At 44.3% G+C, this 23010-nt stretch overlaps 1 protein-coding gene across 1 annotated transcript in view; it reads left to right on the top strand.

Moving 5' to 3' along the window:
* The window catches only part of epha6 (eph receptor A6), a 188670-nt gene that overhangs the window by 6151 nt on the left and 159509 nt on the right, over window positions 1–23010 (top strand). Inside the window, exon 2 of the mRNA XM_031281749.2 lies at window positions 14353–14417. Within this exon, the coding sequence (XP_031137609.1) occupies window positions 14353–14417 (65 nt within the window). The remainder of the gene's footprint in view (window positions 1–14352; window positions 14418–23010) is intronic.

The following is a 23010-nucleotide window of genomic DNA, read 5'->3' as shown; positions in this document are numbered from 1 at the left end:
GATAATATTCCAAAAAGGTGTAATACATGAGTAGTATGGATAACTGTGTGTAAATATATGCCAAGGTACTGTAAATGTACAGGGGTGCAAATAGCATACATTGATATTTGTACCAGACGGGGTATTAATAGAACACATTGCTGTGTGCACCGGCGGGGTACGAATAGCATTCATTTCTAATTGCACCAGGGTATGAATAGCACTTCTAATTTCACCAGGGTATGAATAGCATACACTGCTAATTGTACCAGGGGTGCAAATAGCCTCACCCTTTTATATTTCAACAAATCAGGCAGTTCTTTAATACAGAACAGCCCTATTCAAATCAACTACCTTATACTTTTTATTTGCTCTCACGATCGTTTACCACTGCCAATGTTGCAACTGAAATAATAGGCTAAAGCAACGACATTTTATGGAAAGCACAAGTGTAATTATAGTCAGATCTTGTGCCTGACTGATGGGGAAGTGATATTGATAAGCGTTGTGATTTACGCATTTACAGCGTCAGCTATTTTTTGCCAGCTTTCCTTCCTGTTTTAGGAAGAAGCGACTGTATTGCGTTTTGCCTGTAAAACCATGTCTGTGTTCTTCATATTTATGTAGAATTATAGTTTGCTCTTCTTATGTAAAATATGTGGCTCTGGTAGATATTTGCGAATGGTCATGCTGTGCAAACACCGCCTCTTTTATGTGAACGCACGTGTCGCTGGATTGGGAAACCCTGGGCTGATTGAACTCAGTGGCAGTTCTACATTAAATTACACCCTGGGCGAGACCCCCCTCCCCCCAAAAAAACAAAAAAAAAACAACAACATTTGACAGCAAATGACATGAAAAGACCAAAGCTGTATAATATTAAACAAATACTTTCCAACATTCTTAAGCCCATTTATTTCTACTGAAAACGTCAATCTTTAACATGTGTATAGGATGTGTGTTGGCGGCCTGGGGGTTAAAGAATCAATTTTAAATTTTTCAAGTCAATCTTAAAACAATTTGTAGTAAATGAATACACCTTGACTTACGTATTTACATGCACTGTAGCTACCTGTAGTATGTACAGTATATGACCTGTGTACTACTAGCTAATCAATTCCTAACAACATGGTGCTCATTGATGTGTTTTTGGAGAAAGAAGATTTATCAGGCTGTGGTTTAGGTCTTTAATGGGATTTATTGATTAAAAAATACAGACTATCACCAGCCTTAACCTTTAATAGATTAGTAGTTTTTTATAGACAGAAAATACAGATTACTTTGTTGCTGCATTATGACATCACAATCACTATGTTTGACTACAATATCCCTAAAAGCATGTTTTGGGTGTATTGCAATATGGGGGTAATACTCAGGTGTCCACTTGTATATAAATTATGTGAAAATGTACCCCAGCACATCTGTAATGCTATGCAATGTCCAAAACTGGACACATCTGAGAGTAACTTTTTTCATGTAAAATGTGAATATTTCAATGGATATTCCAAATATAGCCTATGTGTGGAGCTAATTCTCTGCTTTGGTAGGACACACACACACATACACACACATGTGCGCACACACACACACGCATCCCGTGCATGCGCCCGCGGCTGCGTGCGTCGGTCCTCCTTGTGAATCCTAAATAGCGCGCCGAGCCGCAGAGCTGGATGGCATCACAGGGTGTCCAGTGCCAGACTGGATCAAAGACCACTATAAGAGCCGTTAACGCGGATACAACTGCCCACCGGGCCGGGGAGTGCACCATCCCTTTATCACTATTAAATCTCTGTTCTTTATTATCAACGTTTCATTCCTTTGAAGAAATTTGGCAGAGCAGCATTGTCTTGTTTTTACCAAGTTGGATTGCTTTCGTGAACTTCTACTATCTAGCCTACTTTTAGTTCTCAACACAGAGTCTGTTTCAGCCCCCTTCCTTTTCCCCTTCCGCCAATTTGCCAATTCCATACACAGTGAAATGATAGATAATAGATAATCGCTTCGCGGCACAGAGGATTTTTTTTTTTTTTTTTTTAAGTGCTCGTGCCACCCCCCATGTGTCATGAAGAAATGCCGTCCCTTCACCTGTGCCAAAAACTGCTACTAATTGAACTAATTGTTAACCACCATCATGACACAGCTTATGCGCGGTTGTGAAGGTGGGTGTGGTTGTGGTTGTGTTAGGTGAAGCCGGGTAACTGAACAAAATCCAGGGCATGTTGAACTTGATTCAGAATGTTGAACTTGATGAGTACAGGCCTCAGGTATCACTGTTGTCTGAATACTCAAACTGTTCCCAGTTCTAATTGACATAAAGTAACACTGGATGAGACTGCCTTTTGGTCTTTTGTTAGGCTTGTAGTTATTTTGAGGTGTTTGTGTGGTCTGCAATGGCTGTAGGCCAGACAGGAGATGTCATCATTCTACTGGAGCTCCATGTATTTATGAGTTGGCCAGCTCATGTTCTATTTATATCTAACCAGTGGAAGTCCCAAAGGAGCCTGAGCTCCAGGCAGGGTCTGTGGGTGCCTTGCTGAAAGATAACTCTATGGAGGGTAGAGAGAGAGAGAGAAACAGAGCGAGAGAGAGGATGATGGTTATGTACACGCAGGCAGTTATGGCGTACACTGCTCAGTAGACATTCACCCAAACGAGAATACACACACACACACACACACAGTGAAGTAAAAGTGCTCACACATTAAAATGTTAATGTAAATATGCACAGTAACACACATATACACATGACTGTTATCTGGAAACCCTGTAGATATATTTTGTTTATAAAAAGCACGTATCTGTATGCATAAAGAGTTGTTAGGCAGCACAACGGAGGTGTTAAATTCCAAAGCTGTATTTTGGGCAAATTTAAAGGGGTGATAGAATGATTATATAGGGTATTTTACGCTGTTCCTTAAGGTCTCCTAATAGGGTATGTAACATTTGTTGGGCTGAAAATGTCCCGGTTGCTGTTCTATTGGCCCTAATCCATCTTCGTCCGCTTATCCAGGGTCGGGTCGCGGGGGCAGCAGCTCCAGCAGGAGTCCCCAAACTTCCCTTTCCCGAGCCACATTAACCAGCTCTGACTGGGGGATCCCGAGGCGTTCCCAGGCCAGGTTGGAGATATAATCCCTCCACCTAGTCCTGGGTCTTCCCCGAGGCCACCGCCCAGCTGGACGTGCCTGGAACACCTCCGCCCAGGGGGCATCCTACCAGATGCCCAAACCACCTCAACTGGCTCCTTTCGACGCAAAGGAGTAGCGGCTCTACTCCGAGCTCCTCACGGATGACTGAGCTTCTCACTCTATCTCTAAGGGAGACACCAGCCACCCTCCTGAGGAAACCCATTTCGGCCGCTTGTATCTTGGATCTTGTTCTTTCGGTCATGACCCAGCCTTCATGACCATAGGTGAGGGTAGGAAAGAAAATTGACCGGTAGATCGAGAGCTTTGCCTTCTGGCTCAGCTCTCTTTTCGTCACAACGGTGCGATAAATTGAATGTAATACCGCACCCGCTGCGCCGATTCTCCGACCAATCTCCCACTCCATTGTCCCCTCACTCGCGAACAAGACCCCAAGGTACTTGAACTCCTTCACTTGGGGTAAGGACTCATTCCCTACCTGGAGTAGGCACTCCATCGGTTTCCTGCTGAGAACCATGGCCTCAGATTTAAAGGTGCTGATCCTCATCCCAGCCGCTTCACACTCAGCTGCGAACCGATCCAGTGAGTGCTGAAGGTCGCTGGCCGATGATGCCATCAGGACCACATCATCTGCAAAGAGCAGCGATGAGATCCCCAGCCCACCAAACTGCAACCCCTCCCCACCCCGACTATGCCTCGATATCCTGTCCATAAATATTACAAACAGGATTGGTGACAAAGCGCAGCCCTGGCGGAGGCCAACCCTCACCTGAAACGAGTCCGACTTACTGCCGAGAACCTGGGCACAGCTCTCGCTTTGGTCATACAGAGATTTGATGGCCCTGAGAAGGGACCCCCTCACCCCATACTCCCGCAGCACCTCCCACAGTATCTCCCGGGGGACCCAGTCATACGCCTTTTCCAGATCAACAAAACACATGTAGACCGGTTGGGCATACTCCCAGGCTCCCTCCAGGATCTTTGCAAGAGTAAAGATCTGTTCCACGACCAGGACGGAATCCGCATTGTTCCTCTTCAACCCGAGGTTCGACTATCGGCCGAACCCTCCTTTCCAGCACCTTTGAGTAGACTTTACCAGGGAGGCTGAGAAGTGTGATACCTCTGTAATTGGCACACACCCTCTGGTCCCCCTTTTTGAACAGGGGAACCACTACCCCTGTCTGCCACTCCTTAGGTACTGTCCCAAACTTCCACGCAATGTTGAAGAGGCCTGTCAACCAAGACAGCCCCTCCACACCCAGAGCTTTCAGCATTTCTGGACGGATCTCATTAATCCCTGGGGCTTTGCCACTGTGGAGTTGTTTAACTACCTCAGCGACTTCCACCAGGGAAATTGACAACAATCCCCCATCATCCTCCAGCTCTCAGTATTAGTTGGACTTAGGAGTTCCTCAAAGTGCTCCTTCCACCGCCCTATTACCTCATCAGTTGAGGTCAACAGTGTCCCATCCTTACTGTACACAGCTTGGATGGTTCCCCGCTTCCCCCTCCTGAGGTGGTGAACGGTTTTCCAGAAGCACCTTGGTGCCGACCGAAAGTCCTTCTCCATGTCTTCTCCGAACTTCTCCCACACCCGCTGCTTTTCCTCTTTCACGGCAGAGGCTGCAGCTCTTCGGGCCCTTCGGTACCGTGCAACTGCCTCTGGAGTCCTCCGGGATAACATATCCCAGAAAGACTCCTTCTTCTAATGCCCTAATGCTACCCTGTTAAATGGGCCTGGATTGAAATGAGAGCTTTTCTGCCTTATATGGTCTGCTCATGAATATTTAGATGAGCTGCGCGCTGATTGGTTGAGCGAACCACATACACATACATTGGAGACGAGACAGCAGGTCTCATATTGCACTGACACTGCAACGTTATACATTGTTTGTCTGCTATTTCGTTATTAAATTCACTTCTGAGACTTTTTTATGCGAGAAATCAACTATATAAAGCTCAAATATGGGCTGATTTACGAAAATTTATGGCTAATTGCAAATTTGGTAAGACGTGTCGGACTTCTGAGCTCCACACAGTCTGGCGAGAAAGCAGCAGCCTGCTGGGCTCCATACCCAGGGCAAAGTCACCGTTTCTGGGTTACTGGACTACCGGGGCTCGGGGCTCCGCGGAGCTGACCGGCTGCCAGCTGCCGGCATAACTATCGTATATTTACAGTTTGAATTTCGTCACGGCATGTATATCACAGCTACCCTAAGGTCTTACAAAGCTTAGCTAACACTTTTGTCCGATTTCAATTTAATGCATTTTTGTGAATTTCAGAGGTCTCGTTAGGAGGAGGCAAGCTAGCTCTCATTGATAGAGCTACCCAGCTCACACGCGGACAAGAGGCATTTATTTCCCCGATCGTTTGTTTAAATAACTCAACACACATATCCATTATAAGATTAACTGGAACCTGTGGTAAGAGATTGCGGGCGTAAAGAGCTCGCTGACTGCGCTCTCACTCACACACACGCCATTTTGCAGGAAGAGGGGAGCTGCAGGCCCTGGAGCTCTGTCAGGGCAGAGGCGTTTGGTAGTCCAGTAACCCAGAAACGGTGACTTTGCGCAGGTATGGAGCACCGGATCACGCTGGCCGTGACGGAGCTCCATCTACGTCACAGCAGGCCGGGGTCTGTGAAGGAGGACAGGCAGGCTAAAAAAGTCTCAGAAGTGAATTTAGTGATAAAATAGCAGATGAACAATGTATACAATTTCTGAAATCTGTGCGACTTATTCAGAAGACTGCCTGATCTCAGATAAATGGTGTAGCCTATGTAAATGTTGGGGCGTGACAAAGATAGAGACTAGGGCCAAATAAGGAGGAGCCACCGAGTTGACGTCAACTATTAGCTTCATTGAGATTTGTTCGTTTTCAGAGGCAGTTTCAAATTGTGAGATTTGCAGAGGAAAGGGATGTCAATGGGATTTTGAGGTTCTATGTATGTCCTATTTACCCACCAAACTGTCGTTATTCAACTATGACAAGGTAAAATCGGTTTTGCATTCTATCACCCCTTTAAGCACCTCTGTACTGTCACACTTCAAAATATAGTATGGTGCATTGTATAATTAGAAACAGCTGTTTCAAATAAACACCTCATACAACTTCTCCATCAAGACTATTTTTCTTCTCTTAAAAAGTTTGTAACACAAAGTTTTGACCCAACAGTGCAATGTTCTCTGCTGGATACTTTTCCACGCTGCCTTCTAATGCACATCAGCTGTTCTTCATTTATGGAAAAGTGAAGTGTGAAACTGCTCACTGCAGTAAGCGACACGGCCAATTCTCATTAATTTGGCCATCCTCCAGGGACTGTGCTGCTTTCCTGCCCACAGTTGTCTAATGGTGTCCATTAACACCACTGACATTGCCAGCTAGTCCTCAAGCCTGGTACTGGCACTGACATGGAACTGACGTGGCATTGGTGGGCAAATATTAAAATAAGCTAGCAGAATAGAGAAGACAAGATTGGAAGAGGAGTATGAAAGGATCAGCAGGAAGCATTCCCTAGCTGTGTTGGACAGGATGGTCAATCAATAGAATTATCTGTACATTTTCATATAAATTAATGTCAATTTTCTCCAATTTACCTCTGATTGATATAACATAACAGGATCCATTAAATGCTTTGCGTTTTTTTAAAGTCTTTAGTATGAAATATCCAGACTGATTTCATGAAGTGGCGTATGCTGGTATTCGTATACCATTATTGGCGTGTTATCAAGACGCATACTCGTTTTTTAGCGTGTTTATCAACGCCGTTTGGCCTCCATTGGCTTACATTACCTTGTGATTGCGTGTGAATTGACGCCGTAGTGAGTAGTATGAAAGGGCGAAAATCCGCATAGGGAGGTTGGTCAGGGTGGAGGATGGGTAAAACACAGGCCTTTCACCCAGGAGAGTGGGGATTGCATCCCGCATGTGACTTTGTGTCCTGCGTGTGATGTTTGTTGTTTTCCTAAACCCAACCCCTTTCTTCTTTTCCTAAACCCAACCAGTTCTTCTTTTCCTAAACACAACCCGCGTGTGATGTTTCCTAAACCCAACCCCGTTCTTCTTTTCCTAATCCCAACCGGTTCTTCTTTTCCTAAACCCAACCCGCGTGTGACGTTCCTAAACCCAACTGTAGCCTCTCGATAACACGTAGCCTCGCAATAACAAGCCACGTGGCTTTCAGAAAGTGCCACGTGGCGTCTATGTTTACGTTGTGACGTTGCAGACTGCCGTCCGCTGTATAGAGCTTAGACATACACGCGTATAGCTCAAAATGCGTACAGATAAGAAACAGAAAGTGGCGTGTATGGTTACGCGGTCATGATATCACATTGAAATATCATCTGGTGTACATGATTTGATTTACTTAATGTTTCCAATTTTTAAGCAGAAGAAGAACTGGGTAAGTACCATGAGCAGTGATGTCACTACGGTCTGGCAAAGAGAAGAGCACCACCTTCTTGAACTCAAACTTTTTCAACAAAACATAAAAGGAGTAAAATGTTTTATGTTGGTCCTACTGATAAGCATCCAGCCTCATCCAGCAATTTCAGGGTTCACAGGCAACTGAATCCGCCAGGGTCCCCTGGTAGAGGTAGAGATGGAGTGACCCTGCCCGGAGGAAGCCCGGGGCCCCCGTCTGGAGCCAGGCCCAGATGGAGGGCCCGTCAGCGAGCGCCTGGTGGCCGGGTTTGCCACGGAGCCCGGCTGGGCACAGCCCGAAAAAGCTACGTGGCACCTCTCTCTCCAACCCATGGGCCCACCACCTGTGGGAGGAACCGCTGGGGTCGGGTGCGCTGCCACATGGGTGGCAGTGAAGGTCAGGGGCCTCGACGGACCAGACCCGGGCAGCAGACGCTGGCTCTGGGGACGTGGAATGTCACCTCTCTGTGGGGGAAGGAGACGGAACTTGTGCGGGAGGTGGAGCGCTACCAGTTGGATCTGGTGGGGCTTACCTCTACGCACAGTCTCGGTTCTGGAACCATACTCCTGGATAGGGGTTGGACTCTTTTCTTCTCCGGAGTTGCCCAGGGTGTGAGGCGCCGGGCGGGTGTGGGGATACTCACAAGCCACCGGCTGAGCGCCGTTACGTTGGAGTTTACCCCGGTGGACGAGAGGGTCGCCTCCCTACGCCTGCGGGTTGTGGGGGGGAAAACTCTGACTGTTGTTTGTGCGTATGCACCAAACAAGAGCTCGGAGTATTTGGCCTTCTTGGAGACCTTGAATGGAGTCCTGTATGGGGCTCCAGTGGGGGACTCCATAGTTCTGCTGGGGGACTTCAACGCGCACGTGGGAAATGATGGAGACACATGGAGAGGCGTGATTGGGAGGAACGGCCTCCCTGATCTAAACCAGAGTGGTTGTTTGTTGTTGGACTTCTGTGCTAGTCATGGATTGTCTATAACGAACACCATGTTCGAACATAGGGATGCTCATAAGTGTACTTGGTACCAGAGCACCCTAGGCCAAAGGTCAATGATCGATTTTATAATCGTTTCATCTGATCTGAGGCCGTATGTTTTGGACACTCGGGTGAAGAGAGGGGCAGAGCTGTCAACTGATCACCATCTGGTGGTGAGTTGGGTCAGAGGGTGTGGGAAGACTCTGGACAGACCTGGTAAGCCCAAACGGGTAGTGCGGGTAAATTGGGAAGGTCTGGAGGAGGCCCCTGTCCGACAGACTTTCAACTCACACCTCCGGCGGAGCTTTTCGTGCATCCCTGTGGAGGCTGGGGGCATTGAACCCGAGTGGACAATGTTCAAAGTTTCCATTGCTGAAGCTGCGGCGGGGAGCTGTGGTCTTAGGGTCTTAGGTGCCTCAAGGGGCGGTAACCCACGAACACCGTGGTGGACACCGGTGGTCAGGGAAGCTGTCCGACTGAAGGAGTCTTTCTGGGATATGTTATCCCAGAGGACTCCGGAGGCAGTTGCAAGGTACCGAAGGGCCCGAAGGGCTGCAGCCTCTGCCGTGAAAGAGGCAAAGCAGCGGGTGTGGGAGGAGTTCGGAGAAGACATGGAGAAGGACTTTCGGTCAGCACCAAGGTGCTTCTGGAAAACCGTTCACCACCTCAGGAGGGGGAAGCGGGGAACCATCCAAGCTGTGTACAGTAAGGATGGGACGCTGTTGACCTCAACTGAGGAGGTAATAGGGCGGTGGAAGGAGCACTTTGAGGAACTCCTAAATCCGACTAATACGCCCTCTATGGTAGAGGCAGAGCTGGAGGATGATGGGGGATTGTCGTCAATTTCCCTGGTGGAAGTTGCTGAGGTAGTTAAACAACTCCACAGTGGCAAAGCCCCAGGGATTGATGAGATCCGTCCAGAAATGCTTAAAGCTCTGGGTGTGGAGGGGTTGTCTTGGTTGACACGCCTCTTCAACATTGCGTGGAAGTCGGGGACGGTGCCTAAGGAGTGGCAGACCGGGGTGGTGGTTCCCCTTTTCAAAAAGGGGGACCAGAGGGTGTGTGCCAATTACAGGGGTATCACACTTCTCAGCCTCCCCGGTAAAGTCTACTCCAAGGTGCTGGAAAGGAGGGTTCGGTCGATAGTCGAACTTCAGGTTGAAGAGGAACAATGCGGATTTCGTCCTGGTCGTGGAACAACGGACCAGATCTTTACTCTCGCAAGGATCCTGGAGGGAGCCTGGGAGTATGCCCAACCGGTCTACATGTGCTTTGTGGATCTGGAGAAGGCGTATGACCGGGTCCCTCGGGAGATACTGTGGGAGGTGCTGCGGGAGTATGGGGTGAGGGGGTCCCTTCTCAGGGCCATCCAATCTCTGTACGACCAAAGCGAGAGCTGTGTCCGGGTTCTCGGCAGTAAGTCAGACTCGTTTCAGGTGAGAGTTGGCCTCCGCCAGGGCTGCACTTTGTCACCAATCCTGTTTGTAGTATTTATGGACAGGATATCGAGGCGTAGTCGGGGTGGAGAGGGGTTGCAGTTTGGTGAGCTGGGGATCTCATCGCTGCTTTTTGCGGATGATGTGGTCCTGATGGCATCGTCGGCCTGTGACCTTCAGCACTCACTGGATCAGTTCGCAGCCGAGTGTGAAGCGGCTGGGATGAGGATCAGCACCTCTAAATCTGAGGCCATGGTTCTCAGCAGGAAACCGATGGAGTGCCTTCTCCAGGTAGGGAATGAGTCTTTACCCCAAGTGAAGGAGTTCAAGTACCTTGGGGTATTGTTCGCAAGTGAGGGGACAATGGAGCGGGAGATTGGTCGGAGAATCGGCGCAGCGGGTGCGGTATTACACTCAATTTATCGCACCTTTGTGACGAAAAGAGAGCTGAGCCAGAAGGCAAAGCTCTCAATCTACCGGTCAGTTTTCGTTCCTACCCTCACCTATGGTCATGAAGGCTGGGTCATGACCGAAAGAACGAGATCCAGGGTACAAGCGGCCGAAATGGGTTTCCTCAGGAGGGTGGCTGGCGTCTCCCTTAGAGATAGGGTGAGAAGCTCAGTCATCCGTGAGGAGCTTGGAGTAGAGCCGCTACTCCTTTGCGTCGAAAGGAGCCAGTTGAGGTGGTTCGGGCATCTGGTAAGGATGCCCCCTGGGCGCCTCCCTAGGGAGGTGTTCCAGGCACGTCCAGCTGGGAGGAGGCCTCGGGGAAGACCCAGGACTAGGTGGAGGGATTATATCTCCAACCTGGCCTGGGAATGCCTCGGGATCCCCCAGTCGGAGCTGGTTAATGTGGCTCGGGAAAGGGAAGTTTGGGGTCCCCTGCTGGAGCTGCTACCCCCGCGACCCGTTACCGGATAAGTGGAAGAAGATGGATGGATGGATGGAGGGTCCCCTCTATAGCATTTTGTGTCCCACCATGATTGCCTAAATGTTGTTTCAGAGGTCGACAATAAATGGAATACAATTCTGAAAATGGATACATTTACAGCGACTACATATCAGTAATAGCAACATTTATCAGCAACCTTAATCAAAACATAGCCTAATGGTATTAATCAGAATGCATATTGGTCAAACCTTAGATACAACTAGTAAACTGTCAAATACTATATCAACTCACTCTCTCTTCTTTTTTACTCTTGCTGCAGAGTATGTCTGTCTCTTTCCCTGTGTCCTCCCTTTAGCTCAGAGAATCAGATTTTACCAATCCCCAGCTGTCAGTCATGCACAGTATATGGATTTGTACAGATAGCATTTGAAATCTTAAGGAAAACACATTTCTCTGTCCTTTAAAACCTCACTTATAAGCCAGGTTTCAGGAAGCACACAGCCATTATGTTTAAGAATACTTTCTCTGGCACACTAGGAGTTCCCACTCCAATAACATGACCTCAATAACTCATTGATTTTACCTCTGCTTGCATATGTCAATGGATTTTTGGTTGGTAAACCAATCAGACCAGAGTGCATAAAAATGTGTGCTTAAGTAGTAAAATAAGGATTTAACATTTAAGTTATATGCCACATATTTACAGACACTTGATCTAAATTTACCATGAAAACAGTACATCTAATTAAAGCTGCAATCAGTATTCTAAATTAAAAATGGATCAACCATGTACATATGTAATGTGAAAGGGGTCTCTTGAAGTGATGAGCTCACAGATAATTATACCCCAACTCTGCAGCTCTCAGCTCTTCAGAGCGTTTTAGCATGTTTATGCTCATTGTTTTGGTTTTTGTCAACTTTACTATTTCTACTTACTTTCACTGATCTCATCAACCCATTTCCAACAGGCATCTGTTTTTCAGCTCTAATTAGTCTATTTTCCACTACCTGCTTAGCACCAAACAGCAGACAGACACAATTAGCGACTAGCCGGTGAACATAGAGGAGCATTATTTAGCTGCTAAAGAGTAGATATTTCCATCAAGAGTTGGTGGAGACCAAAAACAGAGCTACAAAGAGAGTGAATACTGAACTTACATTCATTTGGTGGCCAGAAACACAACATCAAATTAATGTTAATGTGGTTCCATACTGTATGTGTAACAAGGCAAGTTTGCCACAATAACTTAAAAGGTGAAGATATGTCAATGTTAACAGATTGTGCCCCCAGTGGCCAAAAAGTAAATCAGAATCAAATCAATGCTGCTGTAAGGCATTCTTTATTTTGATATTTTTTATGGATTTAAAATTTACAATTAATTTAAACAATTCCTGATTTTGAAGTGGAACGCCATGAAAAACCTATGTGAGTCCCTGTATCCCACTATGAGAAACACCTGTTTTATTAGAATTGATTATCAGTTGTATAATATTTTACAATATTATCATCAAAAAGCATATATGTTTTTATCAGCATAACAAATCATTGTCTGTCTATGAACAGGTTGTATTACATTTTTGACTAGTCTTGAAGGATATTTTGTTCACTTAGCAGTTATTATGTTTGAAGATACTACAGAGCACCCCACCCATACAGAGACACAAAGCCACAGAACAAGGAAGAATTTTCTATTTTTTCTCTGCTGTACAACCACACTGATGCTGCAAGTATCAATCTGTATTTTTTCAGTGGTCCCATATCCTTCATGGCTTTCTTAACTCTTGGATGTCGTGATACACCCATTTGGCTCGATCCAAAACAGGTGTTACATTGTGTCACTACAGTGCATCCAATACAAGCGCTCTGGGAGACGAGTGGAATAGCGGAGGGTTTAGTTGTGTATGACAGCTGCATACTGTACATGCACACACAAGGAAAACCTCAGTGAGCAGATGCTTGGACAATCTCTGTCAACCACGCTCCATCAGAGGTGTATTGGCTCATAACTGGGGAACAGACAGTTTAAAAAATGGCCCTTCTTCCTTTATGCTTGCCTTGATCTCGTCAGAGTACATTCACAGATATAAATATCACTTTTCTTTTACTTTGACATTGTAATTCACAAATTATATTACAAAAGCATTGAAACTAATACCTCCTTTGATGTACATTTAGTTATAATAACTAGCTATCCCAGAGCAATGATGTTAATGGAGATTTATTCAGGAAATATTCTCACTGATAGAGATTTGTGTTGGCATAATGAGCCCCCCAAGGACCACTTACAAAGCTTTAAGTGGACATTCATGACTGACTGACTGACACTTAAAACTCAAGTCGTTATCCGAGTTGAAGACTACACTATGATTTGTCAGAAATCAGTCTCATTACAAAGCATGTGGGATTCAAAGCTCAACCTTTAAGATCTAAGTCAGTGGCTGCTCAAGGACAAGTTTAAAGATGAGTTTTGTGGCAAAAGATTTTTGATGACTCATAGCATGTGAGAGAAATGATTGGCTTTTAGACAAGCCCCCTGACTCTAGTGTTGTTTTTCTGCCAGCTATCACTCTCTCCCTGAATAACCATTGTTTTCTTATACCTACTTCATGATGCACACATTAAGGACATAACTGTATTTTCACGCATACTGTGCATTTGGCATATTTGACAAGGTGACTGGATTGGCTCCATGTAATATTTATGGATTTTGAAAATGCATCAGAATATGTGCCTCCTGTCTATTCCCGAATGTCGCAAGTATAGGTAAAAACTTGTTTAGTGGTGTTATGCTGGCATCACACTGAACTGGTAAATTTAAGGAAGCCGTGTCTGCTCCTTTTCACTGTAAATCACTTGTCGCTGGGAGAGATCCTTCTGAATTATTAAATCTACTGTCTTTGAGAGCAAGACAAAACATTTCCCAGGTTAAAATTGCTTTGTTTTTTAACACTACCTGGAAAGTTAGAGTCAACTGACTATGATATTATGCTGTACCAAGATTCATTTCACTGTCTAAGTGCAATACAGAAGCTCTAATTTACATACCTAAAAACCATACCGGGATATTGATTAATATTTAGCATAATGAAACACACACAACATTTTCGTGGCATAAGAGGAGCTGAGGACAGATGTATCCCTGATTATATCTCTTGAACATCGGCAGAAGAAGAGCAGGTTGTTGTTAGTGAGATTCAGGTAAAGCTGTGTGGATGGGAGAAAGGGATGGCAGGGGAGGGAATGGACTGTTGACAGTAATCTGACCGCAATCCATCAGTCCCCAAATTGTGTCGCAAGTGGCAAAAATGTTGCTCTCACTGTATACACTGCCATGCTCATAAATATTCATCCAACAAAGTAATTTCTATTAATATAAAAAATGTCTAAAGGAACAGGTTTATGACTGATATTTCAATTTCCAGTGTGAAAATAGGACATTTTGTGTGTTGACAGATTGCTAATGGTTGTATTTCCTCTCGCCTCTTTTCACCCATTTCAGTTGTGCTGCTGGATACGACGTCTGTGCTTGGAGAGCTTGGATGGAAGACCTATCCTATAAACGGGGTAAGAAGGGCAAACTTTCTCCCAATTATTCTCTTCGGTCTTACTGTCTAGTGTGCCTTGTTTAAAATGCATGACCATTTCTGCATCAATGAGATCAATTATATTGATTTTAACAGGTCAGAATGGATGGTAATGATATGTTTCGTATTTACATCCTTGTTTTTGTTCAGACCCCCCTGTCCACATGGGAAATACTGTTACTTGGAGACAGATAATGAGTCAAGGTCTCTAAGGAAGCTTCCCTAATGCTGTCCAATCGGCCCCCATCAATTCATGTCCTGTTTGTGTCCCTTTAGAGCCACAGAAATATTATATTGAGTGGCAGGGTTGGCTCAGTGGGTAGAGCAGGCACACATATACTGAGAAGTTTATGCCTTCATTCAGTGGTCCAGGGTTCGAATCCGACCTGTGACGATTTCCTGCATGTCTTCCCCCTCTCTCTCCCCTTTCTCACCTACCTGTCCTGTCAAATTAAAGGCAGAAAAGCCCCAAAAAATAATCTTAAAAAAAAGAAATATTATATTGACTCTTTAAATGTTAGCCAAAGGGAAGCATATAGAGTGGCCATCAGTCCAGCCCATGCTCACAAAGCTAACTGCATACTGCAAAAAACTTAGTGTTCAAGTCTCCATTTTAACTCTGGTTGCCTCTCAGTTACTGGAGAAACAATGGCAGAATGCCCTATACCTTTATTATGTATTTTTGGTCAGTCTACTAATAAAAATGGTTTTCCCATTTTGTTCTGGCAGTAAGTGCCTCCAGCTTCTCAACAGTATCTTGTCCGGCTGAAAGTCAAAACTTTGGAAATGCCTGCAAGTACCAAACTGAAGGTATCATAATAATGAAATATAGATCTGACAGCTAACAATAGCATCCTCAGATCAAAACCTTCAATTTGCATTGAAACCTCTTCCTCTCTGTGCTGTCAGAATACCTGAGGACCTGATAGAAAATGTATTTTTGTTATATAAAGTGAGCAACAAAGCCAGCTCAACTTTGTTCACCTCCATTGTGCCGGCTTTGTCTCCATACCCATGCAGCACAGCCCAATTTAAGATGGAGACTAATTATAAAATATAGGCAGAGGCTGTGCAACTTTGTCCATGCAACTCTGACTATGTTCAGTCCTTGTTTGACCATCTTGAACTCCCCATTTCCCCAGGATATAAGGCCAACCAATCCATGGTTTATTGAAAGGGAAATGCCTGGGGCTTTAACTATCTTTTATGTAGTGTCAAGTATAAAGTGCTTTGCTTAATGAGGTTACTGCTTGCGGTTGCAATTCTAATCTATATATATATATATATATATACCTTATTAGTTGTGATCTTTCATGACACAATAGAGATTAATAAATAAGTCTGTGGAGGTGGACAAAAAACAAGAATTCTTTTTTTCAGTACAGTATTCAAAGTGATCTAATTGATTGCTGTCTGTACAGCCATGCTTACAGTGTGAGCAGACATTGTTAGTAGCATATGCGCCATTATTTTTTATAATAAAATACCATCCAACTTTAGGTTAATAAAATGTTGGTAAGATGTAGCCCATAGCTAATCACTGACCCTATGTCAACATCAGACTTCCTGTTTACATCGCCCAAGGCATGATGGCTTCTGTAGTGCCTAAACTCTGAACATTAGATCCAAAATAAAAAAAAAGGAATCAGTGAAAATCAACTTATTTACACAATCCAAAATTCTCCTCTGTTATCGGCAATATCTGAATTGAATTACCTTCAAGAACGCCATCTACTTTATTATATTTCATGGTAATACGATAATCAAAATGTCATCATGAGAGAGCATCATAAAAAGAAAAAGAAATGCACATAAAAAGACCAGAAGCAGCGACTGATGCCTGTTGTGCTGTTAGGTGACTGCAGGCAGACTGATAGGGAAAGTAACAAGAATGAAGGTTCTAGTAAAAGCTCTTACTCTTGTTGAGGTCGTGTTTAAGAGCCCTAGCAGTAAGTACAACTTTTAGCTTTTTTTTTTGGAGCTATGCAGTGTTTCCTCCATCCTCTACTATCCTTGCGACTCCTAGTCTCTGTGGATTTTGACTTTAAATGATCCTTTGCTGGAAGATCCCTATGCCCCAGTCTTCTCCGTCTCTCTATCTCTCCCTGCAAGGCCCTTGGTGGCCCATATCAGGGTTATGGAGGTGATTACATCATGTAGGCCGTGGTGACAGCCGCCCACAGCGTTAAGGAAGAGGAGAGAGGGAGGCTGCAGCCTCCATGATTAAGCTGTCAGCCCTCTTCCATCCTCACTCATCCACTATCCTCCGATTTACCATTAATATTTAAGGCATCGAGGTGAGAGGGCCTGAGGGAAGGTGTGAAGATCTGGGGAGGTAAAACAGTTTAAATCCCACTCACTACCGGGGAGCCAGCAAGCGGAAGTCAATCCCAACCATATTAGACACAGCCTGGTATCAGGCCGATACAGCAGCACACCATATAGCTGCCTATCAGAGTGGCACACTGGTTCTAGTTCCGGATATAAACTGCTGTCAGTCAGTCCTTCCCAATGCACATCTCAAAATAATTTCATATGCAGTAACTGCTCCAATGTGATTACCTGATGATGAGTTTGCCAGGAATATAGCTGGTCGTATGATATGAATTTGAAGGTGAAGTGGAAATTGGGGTGTATATTTATGGATTAGTTTTTATCAAAAACCATTAAACAACTCTTGTAAAGAGAGGCAGGTGAGTGGTTTTGTGGAAGAGGAAGGTTAGCCACAAGTACATGGTGGTGGTCTGCCAGCATTACAACACAGGACACTGTGGCATTGTGCGTAATCTCAACAACAACAGTTTTGAAGTGTCCTTGAGCAAGACACAGAAGCCCTATAGCTGCTTACTCACTGTCAAATATTACAGGTAGGAGGACCAGCCAAATAACCTAAATGTAAAATCTATTTTTAAGAGGACGAAAAGTTGTACTTGCCAAAATCAAGTGAAAAGGCAACCATGTTCTTCTCCAAGTCTGACACTATTGGCCCCACCAAATTAAGGCAACTGTGCACCCCCTGCAAATTAATTGTTAAGTTTTTTCACAGGTTTTTGACACAGGGCACAATCTTTCTTGGAACTACAGTTAAACAGGATGAGCAGGAAGTATAATGTTGACATGGAGTCAGTTACAACTTGAACATATTTTTAGCATATATTTGTTAACATTTTGACAAATCAGCGCCAGTAAATGAGATATAGTTGTTTTACTACAACAGCCAAATTGGAAGCACAATATAATATTTCTTGGGAGCAGGTTTACACACCAAAGGTCAAAGCACTCCTCTCCTCCTCTTCTCTTACACTTCCTAGTTAAGCAAAGGTGTCGTTTTAATTCGACACATTTAGGGTCCTTCTCACTTCCGTTAAATTGCATCCCTGGCTCTTCCACTTGCCTCCCTTCCTCGCTTCCTAGTCCGCCCCACCGAGGAAGCACGGGAGAGACATGAGGAAATCATGGGAGGAGAAAGGACACAACCAAGTGTGTTTTAGAGGGATGAGACGTCCTTTCCTCTGAAGCGTCACATGAAGTCGTCAGCTCGATGGGCGGAGTTAGCTACGGCTTTCAGCTGCACGGCAACCAGGAAGGCTGCTCTCGTGTATCCTCGCTCATGGCTCCTCGGAGATCCCTTCTCGATGCTCGCTCCTTGTACTTGGGGCAGGAATAAGAGCTTTGAGACGGCCTTCACGAAGGAGGGACAGAACAACTTCAGGTTCGGCCGAGGAGCGAGGAGCGAGGAGCTATCAAATAAGGGATGTGAGAAGCAGCCCTAGACTCAGGGCTACATCTTTGCTTCTCTTTGCCTCCTTGTGCTCATCTTTGCATTTGAGAGTAAGTGGATATGGTCTAACCTATCAGTAAGACTTAGCTGTCGGTCTGGGTAGTGTTCATTCACAGATTATCACAGTTGCCTGGGAATAGTTTTCATTAAAGTGAAAATTCTAGGGAAAGGCACTTCAATCAATTAATTAATTTTGCTTGGTCTCTCCCATCACTAGATTGCGTTTCCTTGTAGGTCCACATCTCAGGCACACTGGAAAGCTGCAAACAGATGTTTACACACTGTAAACACGATCATACGTCTTGGTCATGCCCAGCCTTCAGTGCAAGGTGCCCTTTGATTATTTTATACCTGCTCTGCTTTGGAAGTAAATAGACCTGTTTCAATTGGCCCACATGGGGAAACCATACAAGGAGGACTGTTGTTATGTTTGTTAATGACTTTACTGAATGTGGGAATATCCTCAGAGTTAGAAAACACATTCACCCTTAACGGTTTTACTCATTAGATTTATGCATATTGAACAGCAGTTGATCTATATCATGTCTTTCAAGGACTTTGAGTCTGAAAACTTTTTTCTTTAGTAGAAGTTAATAATTGCGCATGCTTGAGAACGCCAACAGAAGCTGAAATTTCAGTGGGAAAAATTTTGAGAGGTTGTTTTCATGAAGCAAAGATGTCTATTTTTCTCTCCATGTTCTGAAATGCTGAATAGTGATGAAGAAGAGGGCGTCAGAGGGCTGAGTGAGAGAAAGACAGGAGAGAGGAGAAGGAAAAGAGGGTTGATTTGGCGTCTGCATGCAGCCACAATAAACTCCACTCAGAATGGGCAGACACACTGCTGAAATATGCATGAGTCATTTCTCAGTGGTGGGTGTGGGGGGAGAGAGCGGAGCAAAGAAAGGAGCAGTTTATTTATTAAATTACATGAAACAGCTTTAAGGGATTAAGAATGCCTAATGTTGTCTTTTGTTTTCACTCATTGACACCATAATGGCAACTGAGCATAGGAAGGTTGGGCGACAAAGAACAATGGTTGTCCCTCATAAAGGGAGGGAATAATCCTATTTTTATCTATTGTCAGAGATCCCAAGCAGCCAATAAGTCAGATCTACCGGGGGCGTATAAACACAGCGTTATGTAAGCGGGGAGCACAACGCTGGCACATTGGTTTTCTGCTGCCAGAACACTGCTCAGTCAAATATTAGGCTGTGCAACCTTGATAGCTCACAAGGGCTCAGCTCAGAGCAAGACATTTGTCTCAGAGTGTGTGTGTGTGTGTGTGTGTGTGTGTGTGTGTGTGTGTGTGTGTGAGGGGGTGCAGATTATATTTGAGGGAGATTTGTTTTTTTAATAGCAGACAGCTACTGTGTCCTCACTGTTACCTATACTATAGATGTGATGCAAACGTTTGAATAAAATTGAAATACAACAATAAAAAAGAAAGTTTACTGTAAAACAAGTCTGACAGCAGGTTTAGTCTAATGTGTTCCAAAAAGGTAATTTTAAGTGCATTTAACATGTGTCCTCTATTTGTCAGGTGTTGCTAATAGCAGGACTTGATGTACTGGCCATTCCCATTGAAGGTACTGCAGAGTGTGTCTTACCTTCACTCCTGAATTGTGTGGCTTTGTGGCATATTGCGAATGCCACAAAGCCACACAATGGCTGGAGTAGTTAGTATTTTGTGTTACAAGTTTATAAATGTTTCTAATAATACATTTTTGGAGGAAAAACATTCATATACTTTCTCTGTAACATCAATCTCCACTGTTGTTAAAAACTACACCATTCACTCTCCATTGTTCAGGACGCTGTAGCAGTAGAAATAAATTGGATTGACAAAGTATTTAAAGTTAGCAAAGTATCTTATTGATACAGTTTTGGATGCCAATTCGTTAATGATTCTCCTGTAGATTTGACTTCCATCATGCAGCCTCCCACTGTGTTATTGTTTGATGATGCACCATGAGAATACCCAGCTTTTTTTATCATTCTCCCAATACAACAAGAGTAAGCTCAGGCAGCCGCTAGTTGACATAAAGTCCTCTGAACAAATCGGTCTGTCAGTTTTGGGAAAAGTTTTCAGAGGATTGCCGTCAGATTCAGGCTTTGAGTTTGGGGAGATTGGGGGGGAATGGGGCTGAAGAGAGAGAGAGAAAGAGAGGAAGATCGGAGGCCCATGTTGGGGAGTGATTGGATATAACTTGTGAGAGCGAAAGATGACTAAAACACCACACACACATTGATGTGCTTACACACTTGCACTCACTTGAAGGCATTTGCACACCCTCTCAAGCCTCTTTACTTTCCCCCAATGCTAATCCTTAATCTTTTTATTGCAATATTTAACCACAGTAATTGATTGCAACTATGCAACCTTAGGCTTATCTCAAAGCACTTCCTCCGTCCCTAATGCTATTAGCCCTGAGAGTGAGCTCTGAACAACAGAGAGGAGGAGAGAGAGGGAAATCTGTATGTCAGTGTCCTTCATAGCACAGATACACTTCTGTAAGGCGTGCTGCTGAGTGATGGCCGGCACGCTGCGAGAACGAAAAAAAAAAAATAGGAATAATCCAGAATCACTCCACTTCTCCCCACGGAGGCTCTAATATAAAAAAGGTATGATGATTTAGCACACCAGTGTTCGTCTCGGGGACCTCTGCCATAACCGGGCTTAAGCAGTGCCGGGGGATTCCTTAATTGGCTTGTTTCTTGTCAGGGACACACCGAGGCCAATATCTAATGCTCTCCCACTCGGCATCTCGCTGACAGCAGAACATATTCTGACAGCTTTTTGGGCTTACCCTCACCGTGTGAGGAATACAGTGAGGCTGAGTTAGAGAAAGAGAGTGGAAGCAGGGGGGATCGAGGCACTGGATGGATGCAAATGGAAAGAAGAGGAGAGGGAGGGAAGAGTGAGGAGGTTATTAGCGCCTTGCTGAATGCATGAGCTGAATACATGAATACGGGAAGTAGCAGAGAAAATAGAATATGTGGTTGCTGTAAGACTGGCAGAGTTTAGACAGACAGACTTGTGTTTCTTTTGAAGAGTGAAAACCTCTGGAACTCTTTAAAGAACAGTATGTTTCAAATACAAACTACATTAAGTTTGTATTTGTTTACCCTAAAATTAAGAATATTTTAAGGTAGGCTTCTAGACCAACAATACATCAATAAAAAAAAATTAAGAGTGGTCCAGTAAAATTTCTTGTAGGATATAGATATATGAAAAATGTTTACAAGCCTACTTTTTGAACTGTTAAATGTCTTAATGCAATACTCACATGCAATATGTACATTGGGATTTGTTGGTCACCTTAATCATTTGACTGTGAAACAACACTTATCTATGTCCAATCTGACTACTGTATGCTGACAGGAATAGGGGACACAATCCACAGTCTTCTTCTTCTGTGTAAAAATGTATTCAGAAGCTATATGAGGCTTCATCAATCTGAGTTAGACAAATCTACTGGGTATATTCATCCCGATGCCATGTGTTGGTTTATTGCTCACGCTGTCTTGTGGCAAGTCAAGTCTTTTTATTTATATAGCCCAATATCACAATGACCAATTTCCTCAAAGGGCTTTACAATCTGTACAGTATACTTCATATACACCCTCTGTCCTTTGACCCTCGCTTTGCATGAGGAAAAACTCCCCCCTCCCTGCAACTACCAGGAAGTATTTCTCCACTGGGGCTCAATACTGTCCGGGAAACACAAAGAGGGAATTTTGTTCTACAAAGATAGATAGCTTCAGCTAAACTTTAGAACACATTTTGACTGATCTTTTAAACATCATTAAGTATACTGGAAATACTTGATTGTGTAAGGTTGTGTTCTGATAGGTGGTTCCGTTTTGGATTTGGTTTACGGTTGCTCAAAAACCTAAAATATTTTTCTTTTTTGTAAAGAGCATCGTACAACAAATACAAGTAGCAGGTTTCTTATGGTGCTGACTTTCGCTGACTGAAATGACAAATAGAATCGCTGGCAGATTATATCAGCAGTACCTAATTGACATTATTGCTGTATAACCCAAAGGCCCAAATGAAACTTGGCTAATGTACTGTCAGCATGCTCTCTGCAAGTTGGTGTCAGCCAAAGATTGTTTGTTAGAGAGACAGGCACCACTTTGTGACACCAACTTTTGATTATGTTTTTTTGGTGTTTCAAGAAGACCAACCGAGTTGTCAGCGGAATTTTAAGCTTTCATACATATTGTATCAATATGTTAAGCTTATGCACCTACTAGATCTGAATCAGGGCCTCCAGTATTTGGAGCAAGTAGCTCATGAAAATCAGATGTTATCAGAAAAGTAGAAAGAAAATGTATTTCTTGCTGTGAGTTATAAGTCCAGTGTTGAGCCTGTTTAGCCCTGAAGTGTAGTTTTACTGACCGAGATGTGATAGAAATGCCTCTTTCTCTCTCTCTCTTCAATTGTCTATTGCCTGTCTACACTTTCTTCTCCTTCTGTTGTTTTCTTCTTTACTCCCTGTGTCTCCTGATTCCCTCCACCCTCCCCTAGTTTGACCACGCTTATCCCATCCCTCCCTCCTCTAATCCTACCTTTGCTGCATATTGACGTCAATGCACTGAAAGGGAAAAAACTAGGTGTGTGTGTGTGTGTGTGTGTGTGTGTGTGTGTGTGTGTGTGTGTGTGTGTGTGTGTGTGTGTGTGTGTGTGTGTGTGTGTGTGCGTGCGTACGTGTGTGCATGCGTGTGTTTGGTTGAAGATGAGCCGACAAATGCTGGCAGCAAAGGCCGGCTCTAAATGCACAGCCAA

The sequence above is a fragment of the Sander lucioperca genome, chromosome 8, assembly GCF_008315115.2.
Source record: "Sander lucioperca isolate FBNREF2018 chromosome 8, SLUC_FBN_1.2, whole genome shotgun sequence".
Taxonomy (NCBI): Eukaryota; Metazoa; Chordata; class Actinopteri; order Perciformes; family Percidae; genus Sander; species Sander lucioperca.
This window is presented reverse-complemented; position numbering and strand designations above follow the sequence as displayed.